The sequence below is a fragment of the Oncorhynchus nerka genome, linkage group LG7, assembly GCF_034236695.1.
Source record: "Oncorhynchus nerka isolate Pitt River linkage group LG7, Oner_Uvic_2.0, whole genome shotgun sequence".
NCBI classification, from domain to species: Eukaryota; Metazoa; Chordata; class Actinopteri; order Salmoniformes; family Salmonidae; genus Oncorhynchus; species Oncorhynchus nerka.
In genome coordinates, this window is record NC_088402.1 from 88,817,907 (window position 1) to 88,834,040 (window position 16,134).

General features: G+C 48.1%; 1 protein-coding gene across 2 annotated transcripts in view; it reads left to right on the top strand.

Moving 5' to 3' along the window:
- LOC115132538 (guanine nucleotide-binding protein G(i) subunit alpha-3-like) overlaps positions 1–16,134 on the top strand; it is a 99,109-nt gene that overhangs the window by 19,859 nt on the left and 63,116 nt on the right. For both annotated transcript variants that reach the window (XM_065020949.1, XM_029665284.2), the window contains exon 3: positions 5,575–5,716. In XM_065020949.1, the coding sequence (XP_064877021.1) occupies positions 5,575–5,716 (142 nt within the window). The remainder of the gene's footprint in view (positions 1–5,574; positions 5,717–16,134) is intronic.

Consider the following 16,134-nt stretch of genomic DNA (forward strand, 5'->3'; position numbering starts at 1 on the left):
GGGTCCGACCTGTTACTGGATGGATGTACCTAATATATTCGCCACTGAGTGTGTATATTTTGTTTGACTTTATTATTCAATATCTTAGACAACCATCTAATACAGTGGTATTCAAACATTTTCAGCGATGACCCCATTTATTTTTCCCGCCAGAATTTCTTGGGACCCCATTTTGTTTCTACCCCTTAAATGTCTTGCGATCCCATCCCAAATCTAATGACACAAACCTTAAAATTGCTACATTTTAAGATATTTACATAAACAAATGAACTTTAATTCATCAGTTTCTCAACAGAATGTTATGTTTAAAAATATCTTTCTCAAAAACGTTTGTGCGCTAGGAACATCTCTGTCCTACTGTATAGTGAACAAAAATATAAATATAAACACAACATGCAACAATTTCAAATATGAATTTAAATACATTCATTAGGTGTAATCTATGGATTTCACATGACTGGGAATACAGATATGTGTCTGTTGGTCACAGATACCTGTTAAAAAAAAGTAGGGGATTGGATCAGAAAACCAGTCCGTATCTGGTGTGGATCAGAAAACCAGTCCGTATCTGGTGTGGATCTTGAAAACCAGTCAGTATCTGGTGTGGATCTTGAAAACCAGTCAGTATCTGGTGTGGATCAGAAAACCAGTCAGTATCTGGTGTGGATCAGAAAACCAGTCCGTATCTGGTGTGGATCTTGAAAACCAGTCAGTATCTGGTGTGGATCAGAAAACCAGTCCGTATCTGGTGTGGATCTTGAAAACCAGTCAGTATCTGGTGTGGATCAGAAAACCAGTCAGTATCTGGTGTGGATCAGAAAACCAGTCAGTATCTGGTGTGGATCAGAAAACCAGTCAGTATCTGGTGTGGATCAGAAAACCAGTCAGTATCTGGTGTGGATCAGAAAACCAGTCAGTATCTGGTGTGGATCAGAAAACCAGTCAGTATCTGGTGTGGATCAGAAAACCAGTCAGTATCTGGTGTGACCACCATTTGCCTCGTGTCACGCTGCATATCTCCTTCACATAGAGTTGATCAGCCTGTTGATTTGTGGCCTGTGGAATGTTGCCCCACTCCTCACATGTCTGGTGAGTATGCAGGCCATGGAAGAACTGTGACATTTTCAGCTTCCAGGAATTGGGGCTGTGCATTATCATGCTGAAACATGAGGTGATGGCGGCGTATGAATGGCACGACAATGGGCCTCAGGATCTTGTCACTGCATATCTGTGCATTCAAATAGCCATCGATAAAATTCAATTGTGTTTGTTGTTCGTAGCTTATGCCTGCCCATACCATAACCCCACCACCACCATGGGGCACTCTGTTCACAACGTTAACATTAGCAAACCGTTCACCCACACGACATCATACATGCCATCTGCCCGGTACAGTTGAAACCCAGATTCATCCATGAAGAGCACACTTCTACAGCGTGCCAGCCAGTGGCCATCTAAGGTGAGCATTTGCCCACTGAAGTCGGTTAAGCCCTTGCGAGGACGACGAGCATGCAGATGAGCTTCCCTTAGACTGTTTCTAATAGTTTGCAGCAATTATTCAGTTGTGCAAACCCACAGTTTCATCAGCTGTCCAGGTGGTTTCAGACGATCCCGAAGGTGAAGAAACCGGATGTGGAGGTCCTGGGCTGGTGTTGTTACACGTGGTCTGTGGTTGTGGAGGTTCTGGGCTGGTGTTGTACACGTGGTCTGTGGTTGTGGAGGTTCTGGGCTGGTGTTGTTACACGTGGTCTGTGGTTGTGGAGGTCCTGGGCTGGTGTTGTTACACGTGGTCTGTGGTTGTGGAGGTCCTGGGCTGGTGTGGTTACACGTGGTCTGTGGTTGTGGAGGTCCTGGGCTGGTGTGGTTACACGTGGTCTGTGTGGTCTGTGGTGTCCAGGGCACAGCTGTGGGCTGAAGGGGGTCTATAACAAGCGGCAACAGTGAGAGACTTGTTTCTGGAAAGTAGTTTTAAAAAAGTAGAAGCTCGAATTGTTTGGGCACAAAACTGGATAGTGTGACAGAACTCTGCACGCTATCTCTGCAGTAGATTGCAACTCCGCCCCCTTTGGCAGTTCTATCTTGTCGAAGAAGTTGTATTTGGGGATGGACTTAGGGAGGAGGCTTCTGATGTTGACATGCATGAAACCAAGGCTTTTATGGTTACAGAAGTCAACAAATGAGAGCGTCTGGGGAATGGGAGTGGTGCTGGGGGCTGCAAGGCCTGGATTCACCTCTACATCACCAGAGGAACAGAGGAGGAGTAGGGTAAGGGTATGGCTAAAGGCTATAAGAACTGGTCGTCTTGTGCGTTCGGAACAGAGTAAAGGAGCAGATTTCTGGGCGCGGAAGAATAGATTCAAGGCATAATGTACAAACAAGGGTATGGTAGGATGTGAGTACAGTGGAGGTAAACCTAGGCATTGAGTGACGATGAGAAGTTTTGTCTCTAGAGGCACCGGTTAAGCCAGGTGAGGTCACCGTGTAGGTGTGTCCACATTTTTGACTGGTACTGTACTTTGGGTGGTAAACCATTCTTGATACATTCTTGATACACACAGGAATCTGTTGAGTGTGAAAAAACCCAGTAGCGTTGCAGTTCTTGACTCAAACCCCTGTGCCTGGCACCTACATACTACCATTCCCCATTCAAAGGCAACTTAAAAAAAAATTTGTCTTGCCCATTTACTCTCTTAATAGTATTTACCTGGATTCACCTGGTCAGTCTGTCACGGAAGTAGTAGATGATGGTCAGTCTGTCATGGAAGTAGTAGATGATGGTCAGTCTGTCATGGAAGTAGTAGATAATGGCCAGTCTGTCACGGAAGTAGTAGATGATGGTCAGTCTGTCACGGAAGTAGTAGATGATGGTCCGTCTGTCACGGAAGTAGTAGATGATGGTCAGTCTGTCACGGAAGTAGTAGATGATGGTCAGTCTGTCACGGAAGTAGTAGATGATGGTCAGTCTGTCACGGAAGTAGTAGATGATGGTCCGTCTGTCACGGAAGTAGTAGATGATGGCCAGTCTGTCACGGAAGTAGTAGATGATGGTCCGTCTGTCACGGAAGTGTTCTTAATGTTTTTCCCCATTCAATAATCTGTTCTCATAATGTTTAATACTGGTCTAACTTTCTCTGTGGTCCCCAACTATTCAAGCTCATCTTGGCTAGTGAAAAGGCTGGGCCTGTGATCATTGGGTTGTCACGGCTGCACGTGATCATTGGGTTGTCACGGCTGCACGTGATCATTGGGTTGTAAGTCGCTCTGGATAAGAGCGTCTGCTAAATGACTTAAATGTAATGTAAATGTCACGGCGGCCCGTGCTGCAGACCTGTTTGATAAAATCACCATTTTAATAGTTCTTCAAAGTAGGTAAGACATGGTTTCAAGACTGCTACAACTATCAATCGGTTAGTAGAGCTATACCTCCTGAATGGTCTCTATCCCTCTCGTTTGCTGGGTTGTGTACATTCCTCTCTCATGTGGTCTTTGTGCTCTGCCGGGAAGAATAAGCGCAATGGATCCTGCTCATTGTTGTTAATTACAATGTTTTCTGCGCTGAACTAGGTTTGAGTATTTTGCCTATTGAAAACTACAACTCCCTACAGCGTCCCACAGTTCATTCTTGATGTGATGTCTCTCGTGCTTGATAGGATTTGCCTTTAGAGAAACGGTGCGTTGAGCTCACACAAAAATGAACTAAACGGAATTCAACTAATTGAATCGGTCACTTAGTTGTTTAATTATCAGAGGGGGGGGGGTGTATAAATATCAGGGGGGGGGTTGTTAATCGTTCAGCTCTAGTTGCAGCCCAAATGGAATTCTATCAAACTCACATACACCAGGATGGATGGTGGCATGTTTCAGTCCAAACTGGATTCTGACAAACTCACATACACCAGGATGGATGGTGGCATGTTTCAGTCCAAACTGGATTCTGACAAACTCACATACACCAGGATGGATGGTGGCATGTTTCAGTCCAAATGGAATTCTATCAAACTCACATACACCAGGATGGATGGTGGCATTTTCAGTCAGGTGGCATGTTTCAAAATGGAATTCTATCAAACTCACATACACCAGGATGGATGGTGGCATGTTTCAGTCCAAATGGAATTCTATCAAACTCACATACACCAGGATGGATGGTGGCATGTTTCAGTCCAAATGGAATTCTATCAAACTCACATACACCAGGATGGATGGTGGCATGTTTCAGTCCAAATGGAATTCTATCAAACTCACATACACCAGGATGGATGGTGGCATGTTTCAGTCCAAATGGAATTCTATCAAACTCACATACACCAGGATGGATGGTGGCATGTTTCAGTCCAAATGGAATTCTATCAAACTCACATACACCAGGATGGATGGTGGCATGTTTCAGTCCAAACTGGATTCTGACAAACTTCTATGAACAAAATCAAAGGTTACTGTTACCATTTCTGGTGATGACATTTTAATAAGTTGTGTAACTGATCATTTTAACTTATCAAACAGTTGACTGATTAAAAAAATGGCATTCGGAATATGTACAGTATTTTCTGAGGGCTTAATGGTTCAGGGAGAATCGGTATCGACAGCTGAGTTCAGCTCTGTCAGTCTGTGTGTGTCTTCTGTGTGTGCGTGTTTGTGCGTGCGTGTGACCGTGTTCTGTGTATGCATATAGAGACGCTAGCCTCATTTAGCATGGCACTGCTCAGGCAGAGCGAGGATGGAGGAAGCACCCATTACATAACAAACTGAACAATGGCCACAGATGCTGGCCTGGAATGGCCTGAATAGACTCCCAACCCTGGATTCCCACATTAAGAAAGCCCACGCCTCGTCACTCATGCACAATTCACCATGCTATTAAAAGATGATTGGTTTTTGAAATGTCTTGTCCTACATGTCCACACATCCAGGAGCATTTCAGTCAGCCCTTAGACTAGAGACTTCTGTGAAGCCAAATCATGTAACTTTATTTCCAGAAACCTTCCCTAAAATGACTAGGTTTATTTCCAGAAACCTTCCCTAAAATGACTAGGTTTATTTCCAGAAACCTTCCCTAAAATGACTAGCTTTATTTCCAGAAACCTTCCTTAAAACGACTAGGTTTATTTCCAGAAACATTCCCCAAAATGACTAGGTTTATTTCCAGAAACCTTCCTAAAATGACTAGGTTTATTTCCAGAAACCTTTCCTAAAATGACTAGGTTTATTTCCAGAAACCTTCTCTAAAATGACTAGGTTTATTTGCAGAAACCTTCCCTAAAATGACTAGGTTTATTTCCAGAAACCTTCCCTAAAATGACTAGGTTTACTTCCAGAAACCTTCCCTAAAATGACTAGGTTTACTTCCAGAAACCTTCCCTAAAATGACTAGGTTTATTTCCAGATATCCCAGTTGAAGAATTACTGGAATAAGAAGAGAATTCACCAACCAAGATTTCCGCAAACCAGGAACTTTGTAAAAGTCGCTACCCTACTTGGGGGAGTATTTAAAAAAATATATATATTTCATGTTTTAGAAACCCGGGTCTGATCTGAAAATGTAAAAAAGATCAACCTCTATGTCCTCCCATTCAGGATCATCCATGAGGCCGGCTACTCTGAGGAGGAGTGTAAACAGTACAGAGTGGTGGTGTACAGCAACACAATCCAGTCTATCATCGCCATCATCAGAGCCATGGGACGCCTAAAGATAGACTTTGGGGACGCCACACGAGCGGTAGGCATATTGTTCTATGTTCTATGTATTCTAGACTAGCTGATAGAACTAATCAAGGGGTTGGGTTGTTCACTGGACATGGGTGAGCTGGTGCTAGCATAAGAACTGGGCAGGTCTGCGTCTGAGCTCGTGCTAGGCAGGGCTGGAATGGTGCCGGTGCCTGGCAGGGCTGGAATGGTGCTGGAGCCTGGCAGGGTTGGAATGGTGCTGGCAGGGTTGGAATGGTGCTGGCAGGGTTGGAATGGTGCTGGCAGGGTTGGAATGGTGCTGGCAGGGTTGGAATGGTGCCTGGCAGGGTTGGAATGGTGCTGGAGCCTGGCAGGGTTGGAATGGTGCTGGCAGGGTTGGAATGGTGCTGGAACCTGGCAGGGTTGGAATGGTGCTGGCAGGGTTGGAATGGTGCTGGCAGGGTTGGAATGGTGCTGGCAGGGTTGGAATGGTGCTGGAGCCTGGCAGGGTTGGAATGGTGCTGGCAGGGTTGGAATGGTGCTGGCAGGGCTGGAATGGTGCTGGTGCCTGGCAGGGCTGGAATGGTGCTGGCAGGGTTGGAATTGTGCTGGCAGGGCTGGAATGGTGCCTGGCAGGGCTGGAATGGTGCCTGGCAGCGCTGGAATGGTGCTGGTGCCTGGCAGCGCTGGAATGGTGCTGGTGCCTGGCAGCGCTGGAATGGTGCTGGTGCCTGGCAGGGCTGGAATGGTGCTGGGGTTGAAGGGTTGAAGCCGATGAGAGCAATGTGGTGGGAATGACAGCATAATTACGCCATTTTCTTTGGCATAATTGAGTCCATCAATGGACAGATGAGACTTGTGGTTTTGTCCAAAAGGAGTAAACAAACGGGGCTTCTCCTTTCAGTACTTTGTACGCTCGACAAAATGTTTCAGGAAGTCAACAAAGTGCACATCTTTCATCCACCCGGAGGGATTTTCCCTTCCTTTTTGGGCCAGGTGTCCCGTTGATCAGGAAATGATTGTGAATGTTGACACGGGAGGGGGGGATATAAAATATGGAGGTATACTTTTCCTTGTGGCTGAGACGGAACTGTGACGAGGGTTCCCCTTTCAGCGGAGGTCAGTGACCCTGCTTGTTTCAATCCACGTCTGCCCACCACTCTGTCAGGTTTATGTACAGTGGTCACCCCAGTTTCACCGACATTCCGTATGTCTCCTGGTCCAAAATGTATATCTCTGTATCACTTATGCCACATTGTCGAAGAAGCTACTTGTCCTGCCAAGGCTAGTTGCCTCCTTCTTTCTCAGCGACAGCATTGGGTAGTGCTTTAAGAAGCCTGTAAGCCACTCCGAGCTGGCCTTTTTCTGCCCACATTGGCGCTAACTACAGCTGCTGTGCCACAGCAAACTGGTAGGCAAGTCTTCTGAACTCACTTGGCAACAGACCAAAGTAAATGTCAGCTGACCTAGTCATATACAAGCTGCATCTCTATATCAGGTGGAAGAAACCTGCCGTGGTTTTGTATAGCCAAATATTGTTGTTGGCTTGGCTGTCTGACTTTCAACTGCTTCTCTGGTAACCGTTTGACAATACTGAGTCAGAGTACGGTAATGTATGTCAAAATCCTTTGCTGTAATTCTGATTTTGTTCTGTACCTTCACCTGCATCACTGCTTTTAACATTATGCCAAGTGGTGACCTGCCATACTGTCTTTATTTGATCATTTCTCATTTCTATCTTTCTTTCTTTCTTTCTCATTGCAACACATTTCCTAAACACATTTCCTCATTGCAATTACATATTTATTACAGGCTTATTACTCCCACCTCACTGTCTACTATCCTTGTTGTGCAGTTCATAACACCACACTAAATTCATGACACTGTATGAAGTAGCGTGTGTGTGGATATACCGTCTCATACAGTCGGCATGTAGTTTGTTAGTACACACACACGCCAGAGCCTGTCTTATGTAGTCCAGGGATATGTCTGCTGCTCTAATCTATACGTGTATATATATCAAATTCTTATTTTACCTTTATTTAACTAGGCAAGTCAGTACATTTCTACCTCCATCACTCCAGTATCCCTGTCCCCTTCCCCCCATACATATCTACCTCCATCACTCCAGTATCCCTGTCCCCTTCCCCCTATACATATCTACCTCCATCACTCCAGTATCCCTGTCCCTTCCCCTATACATATCTACCTCCATCACTCCAGTATCCCTGTCCCCTTCCCCCTATACATATCTACCTCCATCACTCCAGTATCCCTGTCCCCTTCCCCTATACATTTCTACCTCCATCACTCCAGTATCCCTGTCCCCTTCCCCCATACATATCTACCTCCATCACTCCAGTATCCCTGTCCCCTTCCCCTAGACATATCTACCTCCATCACTCCAGTATCCCTGTCCCCTTCCCCTATACATATCTACCTCCATCACTCCAGTATCCCTGTCCCCTTCCCCTAGACATTTCTACCTCCATCACTCCAGTATCCCTGTCCCCTTCCCCTAAACATATCTACCTCCATCACTCCAATATCCCTGTTACCTTCCCCTATACATATCTACCTTATCACTCCAGTATCCCTGTCCCCTTCCCCTAGACATTTCTACCTCCATCACTCCAGTATCCCTGTCCCCTTCCCCTATACATATCTACCTCCATCACTCCAGTATCCCTGTCCCCTTCCCCCTATACATATCTACCTCCATCACTCCACTATCCCTGTCCCCTTCCCCCTATAGATATCACCTCCATCACTCCAGTATCCCTGTCCCCTTCCCCCATACATATCTACCTCCATCACTCCAGTATCCCTGCCCCTTCCCCTATACATTTCTACCTCCATCACTCCAGTATCCCTGTCCCCTTCCCCCATACATATCTACCTCCATCACTCCAGTATCCCTGTCCCCTTCCCCCTAGACATTTCTACCTCCATCACTCCAGTATCCCTGTCCCCTTCCCCCATACATATCTACCTCCATCACTCCAGTATCCCTGTCCCCTTCCCCCTATACATATCTACCTCCATCACTCCAGTATCCCTGTCCCCTTCCCTAGACATTTCTACCTCCATCACTCCAGTATCCCTGTCCCCTTCCCCTAAACATATCTACCTCCATCACTCCAGTATCCCTGTTACCTTCCCTATACATATCTACCTTATCACTCCAGTATCCCTGTCCCCTTCCCCTATAGATATCACCTCCATCACTCCAGTATCCCTGTCCCCTTCCCCCATACATATCTACCTCCATCACTCCAGTATCCCTGTCCCCTTCCCCCTATACATATCTACCTCCATCACTCCAGTATCCCTGTCCCCTTCCCCTATACATATCTACCTCCATCACTCCAGTATCCCTGTCCCCTTCCCCTAGACATTTCTACCTCCATCACTCCAGTATCCCTGTCCCCTTCCCCCTATACATATCTACCTCCATCACTCCAGTATCCCTGTCCCCTTCCCCCTATACATATCTACCTCCATCACTCCAGTATCCCTGTCCCTTCCCCTAGACATTTCTACCTCCATCACTCCAGTATCCCTGTCCCCTTCCCCTAGACATTTCTACCTCCATCACTCCAGTATCCCTGTCCCCTTCCCCCTATACATATCTACCTCCATCACTCCAGTATCCCTGTCCCCTTCCCTATACATATCTACCTCCATCACTCCAGTATCCCTGTCCCCTTCCCCTAGACATTTCTACCTCCATCACTCCAGTATCCCTGTCCCCTTCCCCCTAAACATATCTACCTCCATCACTCCAGTATCCCTGTTACCTTCCCCTATACATATCTACCTTATCACTCCAGTATCCCTGTCCCCTTCCCCCATACATATCTACCTCCATCACTCCAGTATCCCTGTCCCCTTCCCTATACATATCTACCTCATCACCCAGTATCCCTGTCCCCTTCCCCCAGACATTTCTACCTCCATCACTCCAGTATCCCTGTCCCCTTCCCCTATACATATCTACCTCCATCACTCCAGTATCCCTGTCCCCTTCCCCCTATACATATCTACCTCCATCACTCCAGTATCCCTGTCCCCTTCCCCTAGACATTTCTACCTCCATCACTCCAGTATCCCTGTCCCCTTCCCCTAAACATATCTACCTCCATCACTCCAGTATCCCTGTCCCTTCCCCATACATATCTACCTTATCACTCCAGTATCCCTGTCCCCTTCCCCTAGACATTTCTACCTCCATCACTCCAGTATCCCTGTCCCCTTCCCCCTATACATATCTACCTCCATCACTCCAGTATCCCTGTCCCCTTCCCCTATACATATCTACCTCCATCACTCCACTATCCCTGTCCCCTTCCCCTATAGATATCACCTCCATCACTCCAGTATCCCTGTCCCCTTCCCCCATACATATCTACCTCCATCACTCCAGTATCCCTGTCCCCTTCCCCTATACATTTCTACCTCCATCACTCCAGTATCCCTGTCCCCTTCCCCCCATACATATCTACCTCCATCACTCCAGTATCCCTGTCCCCTTCCCCCATACATATCTACCTCCATCACTCCAGTATCCCTGTCCCCTTCCCTAGACATTTCTACCTCCATCACTCCAGTATCCCTGTCCCCTTCCCCTATACATATCTACCTCCATCACTCCAGTATCCCTGTCCCCTTCCCCCTATACATATCTACCTCCATCACTCCAGTATCCCTGTCCCTTCCCCTATACATTTCTACCTCCATCACTCCAGTATCCCTGTCCCCTTCCCCCTATACATATCTACCTCCATCACTCCAGTATCCCTGTCCCCTTCCCCCATACATATCTACCTCCATCACTCCAGTATCCCTGTCCCCTTCCCCTAGACATTTCTACCTCCATCACTCCAGTATCCCTGTCCCCTTCCCCCTATACATATCTACCTCCATCACTCCAGTATCCCTGTCCCCTTCCCCTATACATATCTACCTCCATCACTCCAGTATCCCTGTCCCCTTCCCCTAGACATTTCTACCTCCATCACTCCAGTATCCCTGTCCCCTTCCCCCTATACATATCTACCTCCATCACTCCAGTATCCCTGTCCCCTTCCCCTATACATATCTACCTCCATCACTCCAGTATCCCTGTCCCCTTCCCCCTATACATATCTACCTCCTTCACCCAGTATCCCTGTCCCCTTCCCCCTATACATATCTATCTCCATCACTCCAGTATCCCTGTCCCCTTCCCCCCATACATATCTACCTCCATCACTCCAGTATCCCTGTCCCCTTCCCTATACATATCTACCTCCATCACTCCAGTATCCCTGTCCCTTCCCCCAGACATTTCTACCTCCATCACTCCAGTATCCCTGTCCCCTTCCCCTAAACATATCTACCTCCATCACTCCAGTATCCCTGTTACCTTCCCCTATACATATCTACCTTATCACTCCAGTATCCCTGTCCCCTTCCCCTATACATATCTACCTCCATCACTCCAGTATCCCTGTCCCCTTCCCCCTATACATATCTACCTCCATCACTCCAGTATCCCTGTCCCCTTCCCCTATACATATCTACCTCCATCACTCCAGTATCCCTGTCCCCTTCCCCTATACATATCACCTCCATCACTCCAGTATCCCTGTCCCCTTCCCCCATACATATCTACCTCCATCACTCCAGTATCCCTGTCCCTTCCCCCTATACATTTCTACCTCCATCACTCCAGTATCCCTGTCCCCTTCCCCCATACATATCTACCTCCATCACTCCAGTATTCCTGTCCCCTTCCCTATACATATCTACCTCCATCACTCCAGTATCCCTGTTCCCTTCCCCTAGACATTTCTACCTCCATCACTCCAGTATCCCTGTCCCCTTCCCCCTATACATATCTACCTCCATCACTCCAGTATCCCTGTCCCCTTCCCCCATACATATCTACCTCCATCACTCCAGTATCCCTGTCCCCTTCCCCTATACATTTCTACCTCCATCACTCCAGTATCCCTGTCCCCTTCCCCCATACATATCTACCTCCATCACTCCAGTATTCCTGTCCCCTTCCCCTATACATATCTACCTCCATCACCCAGTATCCCTGTCCCCTTCCCCTAGACATTTCTACCTCCATCACTCCAGTATCCCTGTCCCCTTCCCCCATACATATCTACCTCCATCACTCCAGTATCCCTGTCCCCTTCCCCCTATACATATCTACCTCCATCACTCCAGTATCCCTGTCCCCTTCCCCCTATACATATCTACCTCCATCACTCCAGTATCCCTGTCCCCTTCCCCTAAACATATCTACCTCCATCACTCCAGTATCCCTGTTACCTTCCCCTATACATATCTACCTTATCACTCCAGTATCCCTGTCCCCTTCCCCTAGACATTTCTACCTCCATCACTCCAGTATCCCTGTCCCCTTCCCCTAAACATATCTACCTCCATCACTCCAGTATCCCTGTCCCCTTCCCCTAGACATTTCTACCTCCATCACTCCAGTATCCCTGTCCCCTTCCCCCTAAACATATCTACCTCCATCACTCCAGTATCCCTGTCCCCTTCCCCCTATACATATCTACCTCCATCACTCCAGTATCCCTGTCCCCTTCCCCCTATACATATCTACCTCATCACTCCAGTATCCCTGTCCCCTTCCCTAGACATTTCTACCTCCATCACTCCAGTATCCCTGTCCCCTTCCCCCTATACATATCTACCTCCATCACTCCAGTATCCCTGTCCCCTTCCCCCTATACATATCTACCTCCATCACTCCACTATCCCTGTCCCCTTCCCCCATACATATCTACCTCCATCACTCCAGTATCCCTGTCCCCTTCCCTATACATTTCTACTTCCATCACTCCAGTATCCCTGTCCCCTTCCCCCATACATATCTACCTCCATCACTCCAGTATCCCTGTCCCCTTCCCCTATACATATCTACCTCCATCACTCCAGTATCCCTGTCCCCTTCCCCCTATACATATCTACCTCCATCACTCCAGTATCCCTGTCCCTTCCCCCTATAGATATCACCTCCATCACTCCAGTATCCCTGTCCCCTTCCCCCATACATATCTACCTCCATCACTCCAGTATCCCTGTCCCCTTCCCCCTATAAATATCTACCTCCATCACTCCAGTATCCCTGTCCCCTTCCCCCTAGACATTTCTACCTCCATCACTCCAGTATCCCTGTCCCCTTCCCCCTATACATATCTACCTCCATCACTCCAGTATCCCTGTCCCCTTCCCCTAGACATTTCTACCTCCATCACTCCAGTATCCCTGTCCCCTTCCCCTAAACATATCTACCTCCATCACTCCAGTATCCCTGTCCCCTTCCCTATACATATCTACCTCCATCACTCCAGTATCCCTGTCCCCTTCCCCTAGACATTTCTACCTCCATCACTCCAGTATCCCTGTCCCCTTCCCCTAGACATTTCTACCTCCATCACCCAGTATCCCTGTCCCCTTCCCCCTATACATATCTACCTCCATCACTCCAGTATCCCTGTCCCCTTCCCCTATACATATCTACCTCCATCACTCCAGTATCCCTGTCCCCTTCCCCTAGACATTTCTACCTCCATCACTCCAGTATCCCTGTTACCTTCCCCTATACATATCTACCTCCATCACTCCAGTATCCCTGTCCCCTTCCCCCTATACATATCTACCTCCATCACTCCAGTATCCCTGTCCCCTTCCCCTAGACATTTCTACCTCCATCACTCCAGTATCCCTGTCCCCTTCCCCAAACATATCTACCTCCATCACTCCAATATCCCTGTTACCTTCCCCTATACATATCTACCTTATCACCCAGTATCCCTGTCCCCTTCCCCAGACATTTCTACCTCCATCACTCCAGTATCCCTGTCCCCTTCCCCCTATACATATCTACCTCCATCACTCCAGTATCCCTGTCCCCTTCCCCCTATACATATCTACCTCCATCACTCCACTATCCCTGTCCCCTTCCCCCTATAGATATCACCTCCATCACTCCAGTATCCCTGTCCCCTTCCCCCATACATATCTACCTCCATCACTCCAGTATCCCTGCCCCCTTCCCCTATACATTCTACCTCCATCACTCCAGTATCCCTGTCCCCTTCCCCCATACATATCTACCTCCATCACTCCAGTATCCCTGTCCCTTCCCTAGACATTTCTACCTCCATCACTCCAGTATCCCTGTCCCCTTCCCCCTATACATATCTACCTCCATCACTCCAGTATCCCTGTCCCCTTCCCCCTATACATATCTACCTCCATCACTCCAGTATCCCTGTCCCCTTCCCCTAGACATTTCTACCTCCATCACTCCAGTATCCCTGTCCCTTCCCCCTATACATATCTACCTCCATCACTCCAGTATCCCTGTCCCCTTCCCCTATACATATCTACCTCCATCACTCCAGTATCCCTGTCCCTTCCCCTAGACATTTCTACCTCCATCACTCCAGTATCCCTGTCCCCTTCCCCTAAACATATCTACCTCCATCACTCCAGTATCCCTGTTACCTTCCCCTATACATATCTACCTTATCACTCCACTATCCCTGTCCCCTTCCCCTATAGATATCACCTCCATCACTCCAGTATCCCTGTCCCCTTCCCCATACATATCTACCTCCATCACTCCAGTATCCCTGTCCCCTTCCCCCTATACATATCTACCTCCATCACTCCAGTATCCCTGTCCCCTTCCCCTATACATATCTACCTCCATCACTCCAGTATCCCTGTCCCCTTCCCCTAGACATTTCTACCTCCATCACTCCAGTATCCCTGTCCCCTTCCCCCTATACATATCTACCTTATCACTCCAGATCCCTGTCCCCTTCCCTATACATATCTACCTCCATCACTCCAGTATCCCTGTCCCCTTCCCCTAGACATTTCTACCTCCATCACCCAGTATCCCTGTCCCTTCCCCTAGACATTTCTACCTCCATCACTCCAGTATCCCTGTCCCCTTCCCCTATACATATCTACCTCCATCACTCCAGTATCCCTGTCCCCTTCCCCCTATACATATCTACCTCCATCACTCCAGTATCCCTGTCCCCTTCCCCTAGACATTTCTACCTCCATCACTCCAGTATCCCTGTCCCCTTCCCCCTAAACATATCTACCTCCATCACTCCAGTATCCCTGTTACCTTCCCCTATACATATCTACCTTATCACTCCAGTATCCCTGTCCCCTTCCCCCCATACATATCTACCTCCATCACTCCAGTATCCCTGTCCCCTTCCCCTATACATATCTACCTCATCACTCCAGTATCCCTGTCCCCTTCCCCTAGACATTTCTACCTCCATCACTCCAGTATCCCTGTCCCCTTCCCCCTATACATATCTACCTCCATCACTCCAGTATCCCTGTCCCCTTCCCCCTATACATATCTACCTCCATCACTCCAGTATCCCTGTCCCCTTCCCCCCTAGACATTTCTACCTCCATCACTCCAGTATCCCTGTCCCCTTCCCCCTAAACATATCTACCTCCATCACTCCAGTATCCCTGTCCTTCCCCCTATACATATCTACCTCCATCACTCCAGTATCCCTGTCCCCTTCCCCTAGACATTTCTACCTCCATCACTCCAGTATCCCTGTCCCCTTCCCCTATACATATCTACCTCCATCACTCCAGTATCCCTGTCCCCTTCCCCCTATACATATCTACCTCCATCACTCCACTATCCCTGTCCCCTTCCCCCCCTATAGATATCACCTCCATCACTCCACTATCCCTGTCCCTTCCCCCATACATATCTACCTCCATCACTCCAGTATCCCTGTCCCCTTCCCCCTATACATTTCTACCTCCATCACTCCAGTATCCCTGTCCCCTTCCCCCATACATATCTACCTCCATCACTCCAGTATCCCTGTCCCCTTCCCTATACATTTCTACCTCCATCACTCCAGTATCCCTGTCCCCTTCCCCCTATAGATATCTACCTCCATCACTCCACTATCCCTGTCCCCTTCCCCCCATACATATCTACCTCCATCACTCCAGTATCCCTGTCCCCTTCCCCCAGACATTTCTACCTCCATCACTCCAGTATCCCTGTCCCCTTCCCCTATACATATCTACCTCCATCACTCCAGTATCCCTGTCCCTTCCCCTATACATATCTACCTCCATCACTCCAGTATCCCTGTCCCCTTCCCCCTATACATATCTACCTCCATCACTCCACTATCCCTGTCCCCTTCCCCCTATAGATATCACCTCCATCACTCCAGTATCCCTGTCCCCTTCCCCCCATACATATCTACCTCCATCACTCCAGTATCCCTGTCCCCTTCCCCCTATACATTTCTACCTCCATCACTCCAGTATCCCTGCCCCCTTCCCCCTATACATATCTACCTCCATCACTCCAGTATCCCTGTACCCTTCCCCTAGACATTTCTACCTCCATCACTCCAGTATCCCTGT